Source organism: Lolium rigidum, chromosome 7 (assembly GCF_022539505.1).
Source record: "Lolium rigidum isolate FL_2022 chromosome 7, APGP_CSIRO_Lrig_0.1, whole genome shotgun sequence".
NCBI classification, from domain to species: domain Eukaryota; kingdom Viridiplantae; phylum Streptophyta; class Magnoliopsida; order Poales; family Poaceae; genus Lolium; species Lolium rigidum.
In genome coordinates, this window is record NC_061514.1 from 345,241,851 (window position 1) to 345,258,152 (window position 16,302).

Sequence of the window (16,302 nt, forward strand, 5' to 3'; positions counted from 1 at the left end):
ATAACATCACTAGAGTAGCACACGGATAAATTGTGATACAAAACACATTGCAATCATAAAGAGATATAAATAAGCACTTCACTACGCCATTCATAACGGTGAATAAGTACTCGTGAAATATAGCCTAAGAGACCCACACGGTGCACACACCGTCACCTTTACACACGTGGGACAAGGAGTCTCCGGAGATCACATAAGTAAAACCCACTTGACTAGCATAATGACATCTAGATTACAAGCATCATCATATGAATCTCAATCATGTAAGGCAGCTCATGAGATTATTGTATTGAAGTACATAGGAGAGAGATGAACCACATAGCTACCGGTACAGCCCCGAGCCTCGATGGAGAACTACTCCTCCTCATGGGAGACAACAGCGTTGATGAAGATGGCGGTGGTGTCGATGGAGGAGCCTTCCGGGGCACTTCCCCGTCCCGGCGGCGTGCCGGAACAGAGACTCCTGTCCCCAGATCTTGGCTTCGTGATGGCGGCGGCTCTGGAAGGTTTCTCGTACCGTGGCTTTTTTCGTCTCGAGGTTTTAGGTCAGGGACCTTTATATAGGCGAAGAGGCGGCGTCAGAAGGTCAACGAGGCGACGACACGCTAGGGGGGCGTGGGCCACCCCCAGGCCGCGCCGGGCTATCGTCTGGGGGCCCAGTGGCCCCCCTCTGGCGACTCTCGGGTGTTCTGGAAGCTTCGTGGAAAAATAGGATGCTGGGCCTTGATTTCGTCCGATTCCGAGAATATTTCCTTACTATGATTTCGGAACCAAAAACAACGAAAACAACAAGCGGCCCTTCGGCATCTCGTCAATAGGTTAGTTCCGGAAAACGCATGATAATGACATAAAGTGTGTATAAAACATGTAGATATCATCAATAATGTGGCATGGAACACAAGAAATTATCGATACGTCGGAGACGTATCACCGGCTTGTGCAACCGTGCCGCCACTGCTGTCGCCTCCTACGCCACCAGGTACTCCTCTCGGCTTCTCCTTCCCCTTCTGCTCCACCTATCCCTGCTCAATCTGTGCCTAAAGCCCTACTGCGTGTGTTGTTGCTGTGATGTGTTGCCCTGCTGCTGTTCTTGCTTGCCTGTGTTGTGCTGTGGTGCTGTTGCGCATGCTATACTCTATCCTATGCCTACTGATGCCATTCCTATGCCTACTGGCTCTCTGTGTTGTGCTCAATCCATTGATTCATGCATATATTTTGTGCAAATGGTCACTGGTCCTTGTGTATATGCCTAATGGTCTTGTTCATATGCTTGCTGGTTGTTCATAGGCTTACTGGTTGATTCATATGCTCATTGAATTGCTATCTAGCCTAGGTTTGCTTCACCGACACTTGTGGTGTCAGTGATGCTCACCCAAGCTCTGTGTAGGCTTCAGTTGATCCATTTCTTGGATCACTGCTTGTCTCTGATGCTATGCTATGCCTTGTGCTTGATCTAATTGATCCATTTGATCAATTAAATGCTAGTGGCTGGTTACTGATGGATTCCTTTGCTAAATGGATGGTTTGCTTGCTGATCCTATCACTCGTGCATGTTCATGTCTGTGTGTGTGTGTGTTTCTGTTGTCCATAGCTCCCTGGACTTGATCCGGTAGCTAGGATGCAAGGGTACATGCTTGTGTTGCCTCACAGTGATGCTACTGTATAATTAATGCATGGATTTGTTATGTATTCATGCCTGGATGGATTAATTATTGATGAACTGCTTATGCAGTGTTGATTAAATGACTTGCTAAGCATGAATTGATATTTCCATGATCATTTGGAAATAAATAAAGTCTGAATCCATTACTTGATAGTGATGACTTATTGTTTTGATTCTATTGGATGGATTTGTGTTTGTTGTGACTTCAGTAGCATTGCTACTGACTGCTTGCTCACACAGTTGGCTAGATCTTGTTGGCTACTCATCTTTGCTTGCATAATTGGGAATCATAATTAATATGAAAGCCATTATGCCTGCCTGTGAAGAAATTCTAGGGTTTCCTGATGGTTACTTGCTTAGGGTTTCACTGGGTGGTTCTTGGTAGCTGATATTCCTAGTAAATCATCCAAAACTCAAATTATTTGACTAACCTGCCAAGTGGCTTTGCCACTTGGCCTAATATGAATTTCTTTGTGTTGTGTTATTTGCAGGGATTAAAGAGATGATCAAAGGAAGCTAAATCAAGTGTTGATCAAGCAATCCTTGAAGATTACTTGTTTAATTTAGCATCCTATATTTATTTGTAATTCTTTTATTTTCCTTTTTCATTTATTCATTTCTGTAATGTGTTGTAATATTTATAATTCAATTTGGATAATGTAAATGACAATGTATTATGTGTGTTAATCAATAAAGCTCAAGTTTTCTCTAATGAGCTTTAAATATATGTTCTATTGTTTTATATTCTTTATTTATTCAATTGTTTAATGAGTTATCCATTATTTGAATTATAATATACTTAATTGATGTTTGAATTTCAAATTCAAACATAACTTGTTTGAATTCAATCATGCAACTTAAGTTGAGAGGTAGATTGTTCCCCTCTCTTCTCAAAAACCCTAATTGAGTTTAGATAGATCCAAGTTTATCGCACTCTCGAAACCCTAACCCTATCTGGTGTCGAGAGAGAAACTTGTTCCCCCTATGATGCAATTTTTCAATAAAGCGCGAAATTTCCCCAGATTTTACGATGCAATGCACATCCCTTCCTAAATTCCACCCCTCGGTCGTCTCTAATCCTGGGATATTACATGGCTACTCATCTTTGCTTGCATAATTGGGAATCATAATTAATATGAAAGCCATTATGCCTGCCTATGAAGAAATTCTAGGGTTTCCTGATGGTTACTTGCTTAGGGTTTCACTGGGTGGTTCTTGGTAGCTTCTATTCCTAGTAAATCATCTACTGGTGCTATATGTGCATGTGTGCTTGCTTGTCTGCACATATGTGCATGTGTTCTAGTTTATATGCACATGATTTGTATCTGGAGGGTTCTAGCTCTAGTGGTTTCCTCTTCTGCCAGTGATCCTTGGTGAAAACCAAGTGATGATCACCCCTTGAGCATCTGCTCAATCCCATGACCTGTGTCATGCATAAATGATGGATTGGATCCACTAGATCCCCTCTAGGAACTTGGTATACCTTGTTCCAGCTCCTAGAAAGAAATATTGTGTTGATGCAGTGCTTATGGTTGGTTTAAGATCACAACCCTTCACCTCGTAGCTCCTAGTTGATCTCCTTCTTAGGTCACCATGCTATCTGGTGGATTGGTTGGTGGTTTTGGATGACTGGTTGGTTTCTGTGCTGGTTGTTGCTGTTCTTGAGCAAGAACAGGATGAACTCTACTTGTTTACTCACTTTGGTAACTGAGTACCTAACCGGACCTAGCCAGTACAACCACATTACCCTTAAGTGGGACGGGGCGTAGCGTAGTAGTTTGTCCCGCATTAGTTTGGGTCCTCTAAGTGACCACATTACCCTTAACCGGACCTAGCCAGTACAACCACATTACCCTTAAGTGGGACGGAGGTACAACTCTAGGCGGCATGTCTTAGGCTAAGGTGAGCAAGCGAAAAACTACGATCGGTTATCCGAGCCTCGCGTTTTGACGCTTGCTGAACCAGGGATGATCCCTGCGGATTTATAAGATCTTGTGGGGAAAGTGTACAACCTCTGCATAGTGTAAAACTATTCGAATAGTCGTGTCCGCAGTTATGGATGTGTGAATGGAAGCTGCCTGGCATTATAGAAAATTTTGGTTTATAAAAGTGTTTTCTCAAAAATGTTTTGGGAAAAGATACCAGTGGGACTGGTGGAAGTGTACCTGGGAGGTACGAAGGAATACAAGTGGTACTGGTGGAAATATACCTGGAAGGTACGGGGTGAAGTTGGAAAAGTTGTTTTTGTCATACTGAGATGGCCGGAAAGGAAAATGGGTCACTCGAAAAACTTGTTTTCAAAAAGATTTTCAACAAAGATATAGAGATGTCATACTCTCCAGAGAATCAATCTCTCACTCCTTGTAACCCTAGAATAGTGTTTGTTCCTTGCTACTGCCAAATATGCATATCCTTTACTTCTTTCTAAGGTGGTTTGCGAGTATAATTCATAATGTACTCATGGCTTTGTCCCTGGCTATTTACTTGGCCAGACTTGGTGGAGCTCCGCAGATGAAGAAGAAGTTGACGACGTCTATGCGAGCTAGGAACGTCTTCCCAGTCAGTTGCATGTAGGGTTATGGCATGACTTGGACCTTGTGAACGCTTTTGTCTGAAGTGTTTCCGATGTGTGATTGGTGATCTCTTGCCATTGCGGCTATTATGTAAGTATTGGTCACGAGACCTGTTGTAATCTTTTTATTTGGTATTATAATGGATGATGTGATACTAGTTCGGTTATGATTTCACGGCACACTGATCATGGAATTATGAATGAGTATGCATAACGGGTGTCTCGGATAGCTATTCCGAGGCCCCAGGGGGTAGGTGCCGACTGATTCGAATTTCGAATGAGGAAAACATAGCAGTGGCACACCAAGCACTCTATTTAAAAAAAATCGCAGCAAAATCTAAAACCTGAAGAAACTCATATTTCCTTTTTTATTTTGAGGAATCTAAAAAATTGGTAAACGAGCATAGGTGTTGAAATCGGATGTAAAATTTTCCATAGATATATTTTCATATAAATTTTTTCATTGAAGGTCATATGCAACCTAAAAAGCTGTTTTACCGAAAGATGACGCTATTTTAAAAGGGGGGGAGGGGTGGTGGCATGCAAGGGCGGAGCTATGTTAGGGCTGACATGGGCCGTGGCCCGCCCAGATTTATCCCATCCTTCGTTATTCTTGCTAGGCCGGACCAAGAAAGCTCTCGAAAAAAAAAACAGTTCTTTAGTGCAGTCTTGCCCGCCCATAAATACTGGTGTACCTCCGCCACTGGTGGCATGGTGCACCACTCCTAAGTGCTGCCCAAATTTCCAGCCCCCGCACCACACCTAGGTGCGCCACTACTATGCGTTTGTATGTCTACAAAAGGGGAACCGTTAGATCATGAATAGCAGTGGCGCACCTCTAACCCTAGTGCACTCATTGGTAATTAGTGACTAGTTGTTTTTTCTAGTAGTTCACTAAACTAAATTATGGGAAAACTAGTAGTGCACTAAACTGAACTATGGGAAAACTTAAAATGGAGGCCAAGCTACACGTAGCCCTCTATTTACAAACACTCAGAATTATTATTTTAAGTTCAAAAATTCCGAAAGGCTATTTCTGCTTATATGTTGGTACAGGCGGCACATCACGCCAATCGCTGGTTTTCTGTCTATGGCATATGTGCCATGAATATATCTACACATCAGACATGATAATGAAAAAGGAGTACTTACATTTCGATTTTGTCCAGTGCAATCAAAAGTGATATTGGACCAAAGTATTTCAGGCAATATGGCAGTACGGTACATCATGGCATGCATCTACCAAGACAGGCATGGACTTATCGGGGAGATTAAGCTACATTTCAAATGTGAAATGTTCAGGCGCACATGGAGAACCCCAAAATTAACCGTATAACCAAAATTTCTGCCAAAAAGTTTCGTCAACGCTTTTTTTTGGACCGTTTTACCCTCCCACCAAATCACTTAATACACATATGCCATTGTACCGGTTCATGAATAAAGATTCGTTAGCACGAGTTGACCGCCCTCGCGGAGCTCCTCTCGCATCCTCTCAGCTCCGCAGCCTCTCAGGTCCCCTCGACCCTCAGCTCACCCTCCGCCGTTACGAGTCGCCCCATCCTTTTTTGGTCCCGTCCAGCCCCACCTTCTCAGCACGAGCAAACGCCTCTGCGCACTCTAGCTACCGGGCCACGCAAGCAGGCGTTGCTAGGGGTTGTCGGCCATGGCGAATCCGTACGGCGATGGCACGGCGCTCAAGAAGCAGCAGATCGAAGCGGTTGAGGCTGAAGCCGCGTTCATGCTCCTCCATTACTCCGACCCCATCCGCGTCCAGCTGACCTGCCACTCCCGTCCCACGGCGGATTCTTCTGCGCCTCGCCGTGGAGCTGCTGCAGAAGATCGTGGCGCAGTTGGGCAGCTCCCGCCGGTACATCAACGTCGCGACGACGCCCGCGAGAACATACTCCAGGCGCAGCTCCAAACGCCATTGAACGGAAGCAGTGCCTCTGCGCGGCAAAGAGCTCCGATTGGCCGGCACATGACTGCTCTCTCCCGGGCCAGCAGAGATGCGGTAATTTGGGAAAACTTCCTACATCTGAGTCAGCACGGGAGAGAAACCTCATCTCTTTGGCAATTTCTCAATTTACTCCTTCCACTTCATAATATTTCCGTAAAGATCTGTTTACCTTTTACTTCTTCCTTAAAAAGGCTCACTCTGCATTTTCTTCAATATTTCTTTCGTAATCTTACCCAAAGCTCTTATATTTCTGCACTTCGATTTGAGTATTGTAGTATTTAAATCATTCAGATTGTTTTGTGTAACATTCCCGTGAGGTCGTGTGCTAAATATAAATATCAGGCTTGAAGTCCACACGTTGGGCTGAGTCCCTACTCCCTACAGATTCTACAGATTGGTAGCAAAAATGAATTAAAATATATGCCTATTCAAAGCATTTAGTTTGGTTTATATATATTTGAAAAAGGCACTTATCAGCTACCCCGTCAAAGCTGATTAGTTGTATCAAATCTTTGATACCAACTTCGTCCATTGTTATTATAACAAATTTTGCATTATGAAAGGATCAACCTAATCTAAACGCGAAAGTCAAATTACTCGAAGTTCGGTTTAGGACAATATACATCTGAACTCCTCAAAAAAATGATTTATCCACTTTTCTCAGCTCGGCTTTCCGGGAGTAGGGTGATTTAGCGGTGTGGCGCATGGGCACACGTGTACGGTGCCCTGGCTCAAGCGGTGGAATAATATGCGGTGTTGGCGTGGCTAACCATGTAGTTCACCATGAACATGTTGAAGCTGACTGGTTTATGCAACCTATCGACAAAGATTTTCTCTCCCGATGCAACGCATGGGCACATTTGCTAGTTAATTAATAAGCAGACTTGCTTTACTCCGTGTTGCTCGCTCCAAACCTAGCCGCCGCGTTTCCGGCCCACACCGCCGCCAGAGAAAGCCAGCAGGAAAGCCGTCTTCTCTGTTTTCCATGGGGTGGCCTTCTCTGCTGCTCTGCTTTCGAAGGGAAGGTGCAGGCACCCAATACAACTCACGGACGGCAAGGCAGCGCATAGCAGGCCAGAACTGGGCCTGTGGAGCAACAGATCAGCAGGCGCATTTCTCAATTTTGCATGAAAAACTGGATAGTATCTTTCACACTAACAAAAGTCAAAGCATCCAGGTGTTCCGTTGAAGTCCATGATAAGTCTGATGATTTACTAGTTTCGCTGATACAGTTTTAACAATAGTACTACTAATTCATAAGGTAGCAAGCATGATAACATGACACATCTAGTTCTATGAGAGCTGCAAAGCCTCAAAGCAGGTAACATAATGAAGGCGCAAGTACTAAGTGGTATAGCAGCAACAGAAACGAAACAACCAAATGCTAGCTGCAACAGGATCGGCAGCCCATCAACCATCTCTTCAGAAAGAAGAGACACGACTCAGCTTTGGCATGACGTTCACTAGAGTGTCAGTGGACACACGGCCTCCAATCGCCGATACCTGCACCCCCAAGCACGTAATTCCATGTATCAGCATTGTCCAAATTAAATATTTCTACCCACATGATAACCCATACAACATGACGGATGAAAAATAGACAAATTGCCATTTACACAACGAATTCGTTATGTTGCAAAAAAAAATTATGGTTCATGAACATAAACTATTGGTAACTAAGCAACCTACTAGGCTTAAAAATATATTAAATCAAAACAATTATAATGGTATTTCACATCTAGGGAAGTGACATAAGTTTCACTAAGCGCATAGCAACCTACTAGGCTTAAAAAAAGGCATTTGCAGAATAGAAATGTTGACCTGACTTTTCGCCATTCTAGGGAAGTGACATAAGTTTCAATCAAAAACATTGTGCTCCACAGGCAAAATCTGAAAACCAACTATGTCTACCATGCAATACCAATGTATTTTTTTTCTCAAAACAGGCAACCGAAGCAACCTATCAACTAAAAAATGACCTCAACTAGTGGTGCTAGTACATTTAATGCTGACCCTGCTAAGACCTGTACAGAAGATACCATTGTCACAAGACAGTCAACTTCTATTAAGGACAGCATATGGTTTATTCAAGCTATTGTTCTATCATGTACAGTTCAGAACAAACACTCAGTCTTACCGAGCTCACTTCACCAAATGCCCCAGTCGTCCGTTGCTTTTTTTTTAATAAATATCATCCTCAACAGTTGTCGATCCTTTACTTGGATTCTCAGTATGACAACCTCCTTGTATTAAACCCTTATTCGCGCCTGCCCAAGAAAGTTTGCTCTAAAGGATCATCACTGGATCAAGTACTATTAAAGCATAACAACTTGACTAAAATTTTACGCCTTGTGTTCTCTAAAGGTTAGCATTACAAGGACCAATGGGGGAAGAAAGGGTATGCGCACATTTGAAAGGAGAGTAAGAGATAAATTAACTTCTAGTTTGTAATCATGTTAGCAGGATCAATAAAGTGTAAAAAAGAACACTTGCATATATGTTAGCTTATCCGTGCACAGATGCAAATTTAAACCTGAAATAATCAAATAAAATAGGTTTCTACCACATTATTTGGAAGACATCAGGAACTAGTGGTACTAGGGACAGCACAGAGCAGATGGGCCAGTTAAACTGAAACATTGATGAAACTGTAACTAGGCAGATCAAAATATTATTATCAATGCTACAAATATGCACTTGATTCCGTAGTACATGTTTTCTAGCAAGTAATGAAAAATATCTGTGATCAACTGAGCATATGGTGTTTCCGTCCTGGTATTGAACGGGAGTGTTCAACTAAATTACCTGCATTCATCACTGATGAGATTCCAGGGTTTTGAGAATGAACTTTCAAAGCACCAGAAATGATCTTCAAAACTGGAGCAACTGCAACGACTCCGGTAGTTAGCAAATGCACAGGTAACGAAACATTGATGAACTGCAAAGAACATCAACTCTAATAAAAGAGCACAGTTATGAACTACTCCCTTCATCCCGAATTATAAGAGGTTTAGCTTATTCTGAATCGTATGTATGTAGACACATTTCAGTGTATCTGTTCACTCATTCCGGCACGTATGTAGTCCACATTAAAATCCAAAACATCTTATAATTCAGAACGGACTAATACTAGGCAAGTATAGCAAAATCCAAAACATCTTAAAATTCAGAACGGACTAATACTAGGCAAATACAGCAGGCACTTAACGAGAAGCAACCGACAAAATAATAATTGCACAATGAAATCAAGGGAAAGTATTTTTCACCTAGATCTTCTAATGACCACAAAAGTGGGGAAACAATGTGATAGGGATTTAAAGAAGGGCCAGACACAGATTGAACAATTACAAAACTGTGAACAAGCATGATAATACGAAGAACTGGAGACAAGATGTTTAGACACAGATCTTCTAAAATAACATCTTACAGAAATAGGGGTAGCGATGTTCTAGGTTACTAGAAATGCAGGACTCCAGATGTAAAATTACTTCCAGGTACCTTAGTTGCAATATATTATCATAAAAACAAGCCGCAAGAGGGCAGGATACAAAAGCATGGCAAGTTATAAATTACTGGAAGACTGGAACATATCCCTGCATGATATCTGTCCAATCAAATAATGCATGCAGATACTTGGCAATATAAGCAGATGGAGGGTTGTCCAAACATAAAACTGAGCAATGGCGTCCGAATAATTTACCACAAAATTTCACTGGTGATGTGCCATGGCCTTCAGCATTATCTTTGGAGCTGCCTAGCATAGACTGCACATCCCGAGCATCGGGACCACCTGCGACATGTTCAGCTGTCAAAACTGGGGGCAATTTGACAGAGGCATCCAACATTGAAGTAATATGCCTTCATTTATCACAATATGTCTCAAAGTTCTTATTTCTAACAAGATCTTTGAACCTTATTTGCATTTTTATATTGTAAAGCAAAATTTGCTCAATCATAACATCATGATTTTTCAAAGATACATATTCACACAATATAGCATGGTTAAAATTGTTCAGAGGAAGGTAAACGTCCACTACAAAACCACTATTTAATTTTTCTGTAACTTCACCATTATTTTCATTGTTATAACTTTTAGCAAAATCTATTAGAAAGTGCTATCATAAATGGTCGAAAACAAGCACCTTCATTCTGCGTGGCCATGTTTCGTTTTAATGTAATATATTTATGTTTCTAAATGTTCTTAGAATAAGGGGCAGGGGAAGGAGTAGTACTCTTTTTTAATAATGTAGCATGTGTCGTAGACATCTAGTGGTGCTGTACATTTAACATTGACCTTTCTAAGACCTGGACAAAAGATACCATTATCACAAGACAGTCAACTTCTATTAAGGACAACATATGGTTTATTCAAGCTATTGTTCTATCATGTACGGAAGGAGTAGTACTCTTTTAATAGTCTGGTAGCACGTGTCCGAGAGATCTAAACCATAGTACATCATCAACCAATAAAATAAGAGATCTTCCATGCAGGGTTTTGAAAGTGAGACCGGAGTAATAAGCTCAAATGTCGTAGCTTAAGAAAATAGTGCAAATATGGCTGAAAAAGGACTTGAAAAAGAGTAAACAACCAAATAAGAGCCCAGATGGTAAGTTCAGATAGTAGCAAGTGACTACAGGCCATAGACTTGATGGAGAAATCAATTCTGAAGTTTACCTTCCTTTACACTTGTTGAGATGCATAGCTTAGATTGCACCCCTATTTCCAGTAACCTAGAATATCTACCCCTATTTGTGTCAAAGGTTATTATTATCAATGGTGTAGATACGCGCTTGATTATGCAGTACTTGTTCTCTAGCAAGTAATGAAAAATATCTGGGATCAACTGAGCATATGGTGTTTCCGTCCTGGTATTGAACTGGAGTGTTCAATTAAATTACCTGCGTCTGTCACTGATGAGATTCCTGGGTTTTGAGAACGTACTTCCAAAGGACCAGAAGAACGGATCTGGAAAAATGGAGAAACTGCAAGGACTCGGGAAGTTAGCAAATGAAGCAGGTAACCAAACATTGATGAACTGCAAAGAACATCAAGCCTAATAGTAATAAAAGAGCACAGTTATGAAATACTCCCTTTGTTCCGAAATATAAGATGTTTTATTTTTTTTCTGAAATGTATGTATCTAGATGTATTTCAGTGTGTCCCTTCACTTGTTTCAGTTCATATGTACTGCACACTAAAATATCCGAGACATCTTAGTTCAGAACAAACTAATACTAGGCAAATACAGCAGGCACTTAACGTGAAGCAACCAACAAAATAATAATTGCACACTGAACTTAAGGGAAATAATTTTTCACCTAAATCTTATAATGACCACAAACGTGTGGAAACAATGTGATAACAACCTAAAGAAGGGAAAGACACAGACTGAACAAGTACAATATTGTTTTTTTTTTAACGAACAAGTACAATATTGTGAACATAGGCATGATAATATGGAGAACTGAGAGACAAGATGTTTACATGCTGATAATATGGAGAACTGGAGACAAGATGTTCTAGGTTACAAGAAATGCAGGACTCCAGATGTAAAATTACTTGTAGGTACCGTAGTTGAAAAGTATTATCATAAAAAGAAGCCACAGGAGGGCAAAATACAAAAGCATGGCAAGTTATAAATTACTGGGAGACTGGAACATATCCCTGCACACTATCTGTCCTACCAAATGATGCATTCTGCTGCTACTTGGCGAATTGAGCAGACGGAAGGTTATCAAAACTTAAAACCGGGCAAGGGTGTTGAAATAATTTACCAGAAAAAAGCACTGATGATGTGGCATGGCCTTCAGGATTATCTGTGGAGCTGCCGAGCATAGACTCCACATCCGGAGCATCAGGACCACCTGCAACGTGTTCAGCTGTCAAAAAATGGGCAGCTCGACAGAGGCATCCAACATTGAAGTAATGTCCCTTCATGTCTCAAAGTTCTTATTTCTTACAAGGCCTTTGAACGTTATTTGCATTCTTATATTTTAAAGAAAAATTTGCTCAATCACAACATCATGATTTTTTCAAAGATACACGTGCACAAAATATAGCATGGTGAATGCAAGTATTCAAAAGAAGGTAAACATCCACTACAAAACCTCCCTAAAAAGGCTTCCACTGCCAAACCACTATTAAAATTTGTTGCAATTGCAACTTCATCATTATTTTCATTGTTATAATTTAGCAAAATCTATTTGACAGTTACTACCATAAATGGTCAAAACACAAGCTCCTTCATTCTGCTTAGCCATGTTTGGTTTTAATGTAATATATTTATGTTTTAAATGTTCGTAGAGTAAGGGGCAGGGAAATTTTCAGTATGTCTATACATCCATATTAGCGACAAGTAATATGGGGCGGCAGGATTAATATTTAATACTCTTTCTAAAAATCTGGTAGCACGTGTCCGAGACATCTAAACCATAGCGCATCATCAACCAATAAAATAAGAGATCTTTCATGCAGGGTTTTGAAAGTGAGATCGGAGTAATAAGCTCAAGTGTCGTTGCTTGGAAAAGAGTAAAAAAAACAGTTAAGAGCCCATATGGTAAGTTGAGACAGTGGCAAGTGAGTACAGGCTACTTGATGGACAAATCAATTCTGAAGTTTACCTTCCTTTACACTTGGCTGAGATGCATAGCTTAGATTGCAGCCTCTACGTAGACCAGCCTGAAAAGTTTGATCTGAAGATCACACAAGTTCATCAGTGCAAACAGAACAGTAGAGCAATAAAAACTGTTTTTTTTTTCCCGCCCAGCAACCAAACAGTATACTCCGTGGAAATACAAGACACATGAAGAGCAGAGGCTAGTTTTACCAAGTAAATCCACCAACATTTCCAGCGCGTCATTGTTTGACTCTGCCGAATAATTGAAAGCACCGTTAGTAGCTGCCAAACTGTGAAATGTAAAGGCTAATCGTAAGCTGTTCCTGAAGTGGATATCATACCGGCTCTTGGATCCCTGTAGAGGCTGCAAGGCAATGAATCAATTAATGTGCTCCCAAAGAATTGAGGAGAGGTTTTATTAATTCGTCTAGAGCTCCAAGTAATAAGATAGAGTACCTCTTCAAGGCCACTAGGATAGCTTCTGTGTCTGGCTTCTTGGGACCTTGTTTCTTCACTAGGCGATGCCCCCTCCAGTGCAAACTTTGAAGGTTAAATTAAAGGAGGGCCAAAGTGAGATTAATAAAGTGGATCGATGAGATAGGAAGTAAAGGATTAAGTGAGGTTGGAAGGATGAATTACCGGCCGGATCCAATTGGAAGTACATGCTGTGGCATCATGTAGCGAGACGGCAATGGCATGGAGCGTCTGAGCTCTGGCGTAGTGTTGGCCAGATAGTCGACTAGAAACGAGGCGTGCTGCCTCACTTGGTTCCAGTCGTAGGTGGCCACGAGCTGGTGGGGCTCTGAGGCAAGTATGGTGTAGGCGATACGACGGAACCTGAGCTCGGCGAGGGTGGAGCTCCTCGAGTTCTTTCCGTAACGCCTTTCCAGGTAGTCCTGGTTTTCCCTGTTGCCGGCGACGGCGTTGGCGAAGCGGTAGTGCATCCATAGGAAGTTATGGAAGAGCTGGGCGCGGCGGCTCCTCGTGTGATTCTTGACGAGCGGCGGCAGGTAGGCGTTGAGGTACCTGAGGGCGTCCGCCCACCGGCCTTGCTCCACCAGCAGCCGTATGTGCCCCACTCGGAAGATCACCGGAGTCTTGTCGACCAGCCTGCAGCAGCGCGCGGTCGATGGATGTAAACCAACAGATAAAGGACAGCATCATCGATCCCAAATTTCTCAAGAGAAAGAAGAAACACATATATACGTACGCTTCGAAGGCGCCGTGGAAGCCGTGGAAGCCTTGGTCGTGCAGGAAGGAGAGGAGGCGCCGCTCGCGGAGCCGCTTCACGCAGGGATACTCCGCCGTACCTCTGCGCTTGACGGCGTACCTGCTCTTGCCGGAGAGCACGACGGAGGCCTCGCCCTTGCAGGCGTCGTCATCGCCCACGCAGACTTCCTCCTCGCTAATGCCGGAGGCCTCACCTACGCAGGCGTCCACCTTGCCGTTGCCGTTGCCGGACAACATGAGGGAGTAACTCATCTCGCCCCGGCAGGGTCGGCGATTAGGATGGAATTGAGAATCGCCGGGCTTTCGATTGGATTTTGGGTGGGGAGATGGGGATTTTCGCCGGACAATCTCTCGCTTCTCTGGATACTCTCTCCTCTCTCGTTATATTGGGTGCGGCGGCAAGCGGGGCCCACAATCTCTCGCTTCTCTGGATACTCTCCCCCCTCTCTCGCTAGTCGCTCCCCCCTCTCTCCACGCGTCGGCGTCGCTACCTCTCCTTGGAAATTAAAAATACTACGGCCCTCGTTGTCTTTTTTTCCCCTTCTTATATCTTCTATACTCCCTCCCTGCCAAAATAAATATCTCCACTTTTTTAGATGCAGAAGATATAACTACAACTAAAAATAAAATCCTAAGTAAAAAAAATGTTTGCCAGGTTTAAAAAACTATTCATAAGTTAAAAGAATGTTTACAAGGTTTGGAGAAGTTATCCGCAACCTTCGCACACAAGGAGATTGATCAGGTGGACATGTCTAGTGATAAGGTCAGGATGGGAATGGGTCAGGTTGACCCACCGGGTCGGCGACCCGACCCAAAAAAACAGGGCCGTTGGGTCAGCTGGGTCGGCCTCATACGAGAATTGGGCCAATAGAGCTGGCACCATTAGACCCATTGGGTCATCAGGGCCGACCCGACCTGGACATGGTTAGTATGCCTCTACTAGCTCTAATTGGTGAGCGCTAAAAAAATCTACTAGTAATTTATTAGTTCCATTACGTAGCTAGTATGGAGAAGTAGTACTGGCTAGTAGCATTAGACTGATCAAGTCGACCCATCAAGGCTTAGCACAGCAATTAGTCGTGAGCTAGCTTAGTCTGCCAATTAGCCAGCGGTTCTAGGCTTTGTACGCGTACTTGTTAGAACGATCTGTCTGCATAAGGTAGACGTGAAACAAAAACCTGCAATCATATTATCATGCTTCTTGCTTACGAATATGACTATAATATATTTTTCATCATGTTTTATGTGTAAATACAAGAGAAAAAGCTAAACTTTGGGTCGACCCGCAATACCCATTGGGCCACCAAGGCCGCCGACGTTTTCTGAAATGGGTCAGCCCTGGCCTCATAAATTGGCCTTGAGGCCAACAGGGCCAGGTTCAGGGCCAGGTCCGGATCGGCCCATTCCCATCCTGATGATAAGGCAACTCGATCCGGTGGGTTTTCTGGTATTTTCCTCAAAATTTGTTGGCCGGTAATCAAATATGATTTCGATCGTTTACGCCAAGAATTTTAGGAAGGGTCTATACACGTGCAAAGTATCAACACTCTTTCATCACATTGATCCCTAAAAGGCTCTCTCCACAAGGACGCAATGACTATAGGACAATATCATTGTTTTTTTTCAAAATGGGGGATGTGCCCCAGCCTATGCATCAAAAAGATGTGTACGGCTGCTTTATTACCTTATTCAAGATCAGTTTTAACCTTATTACAACTCAAGTCTCATGTCTAGTTGATATGAAAATCAACCAACACAAGAAAAATAAAGCAAAAGACAAAGCAGCGTCACAAAGTGATCCTATGATCAAGCCGCTACCCACACCGGCTGAAGAAATCCCGTTGAATGTATAAGGACGTCGCCTAGAGGGGGGTGAATAGGCGGGTTATAAAAACTTCTACTTGAGTGCTAAACAAGGCGGAATAAAACTACACATGGTTTACTTGTTTAGCACAAAGCCTATCAACTAGGGGTTTGCCTAAGTGCACCAACAACCTATGCTAAGCATGATGAGCAACAAGATGATAACAAGCTAGGTATAGAACATCAAGCATGATGGATATCACAATGTAAAGCGCATAGGTAAAGGAGCTCGGGTTGAGAAGTAACCGGTGCACGAGGAGACGACGATGTATCCCCAAGTTCACACCCAAGGGTGCTACGTCTCCGTTGGAGCGGTGTGGAGGCACGAGGCACTCCAATGAGCCGCTAGGGCCACCATATTCTCCTCGAGCCTTTCCACCAAGGGAAAGCATCGATCCAC

At 42.8% G+C, this 16,302-nt stretch overlaps 1 protein-coding gene across 1 annotated transcript; it reads right to left on the bottom strand.

Annotated features, from left to right (window-relative positions):
• Positions 1 to 7,614: 7,614 nt before the first annotated feature.
• LOC124673566 lies at positions 7,615 to 14,291 on the bottom strand. Its single transcript, XM_047209618.1, has 12 exons — positions 14,020 to 14,291; positions 13,449 to 13,919; positions 13,266 to 13,349; positions 13,151 to 13,173; positions 13,020 to 13,061; positions 12,814 to 12,885; positions 11,968 to 12,057; positions 11,092 to 11,175; positions 9,893 to 9,982; positions 8,998 to 9,078; positions 8,206 to 8,216; positions 7,615 to 7,695 (listed from the first exon to the last, which is right to left on the bottom strand). The coding sequence occupies exons 1-12, from the start codon at positions 14,289 to 14,291 to the stop codon at positions 7,615 to 7,617; spliced, it is 1,401 nt and encodes a 466-aa protein (XP_047065574.1).
• Positions 14,292 to 16,302: the final 2,011 nt, after the last annotated feature.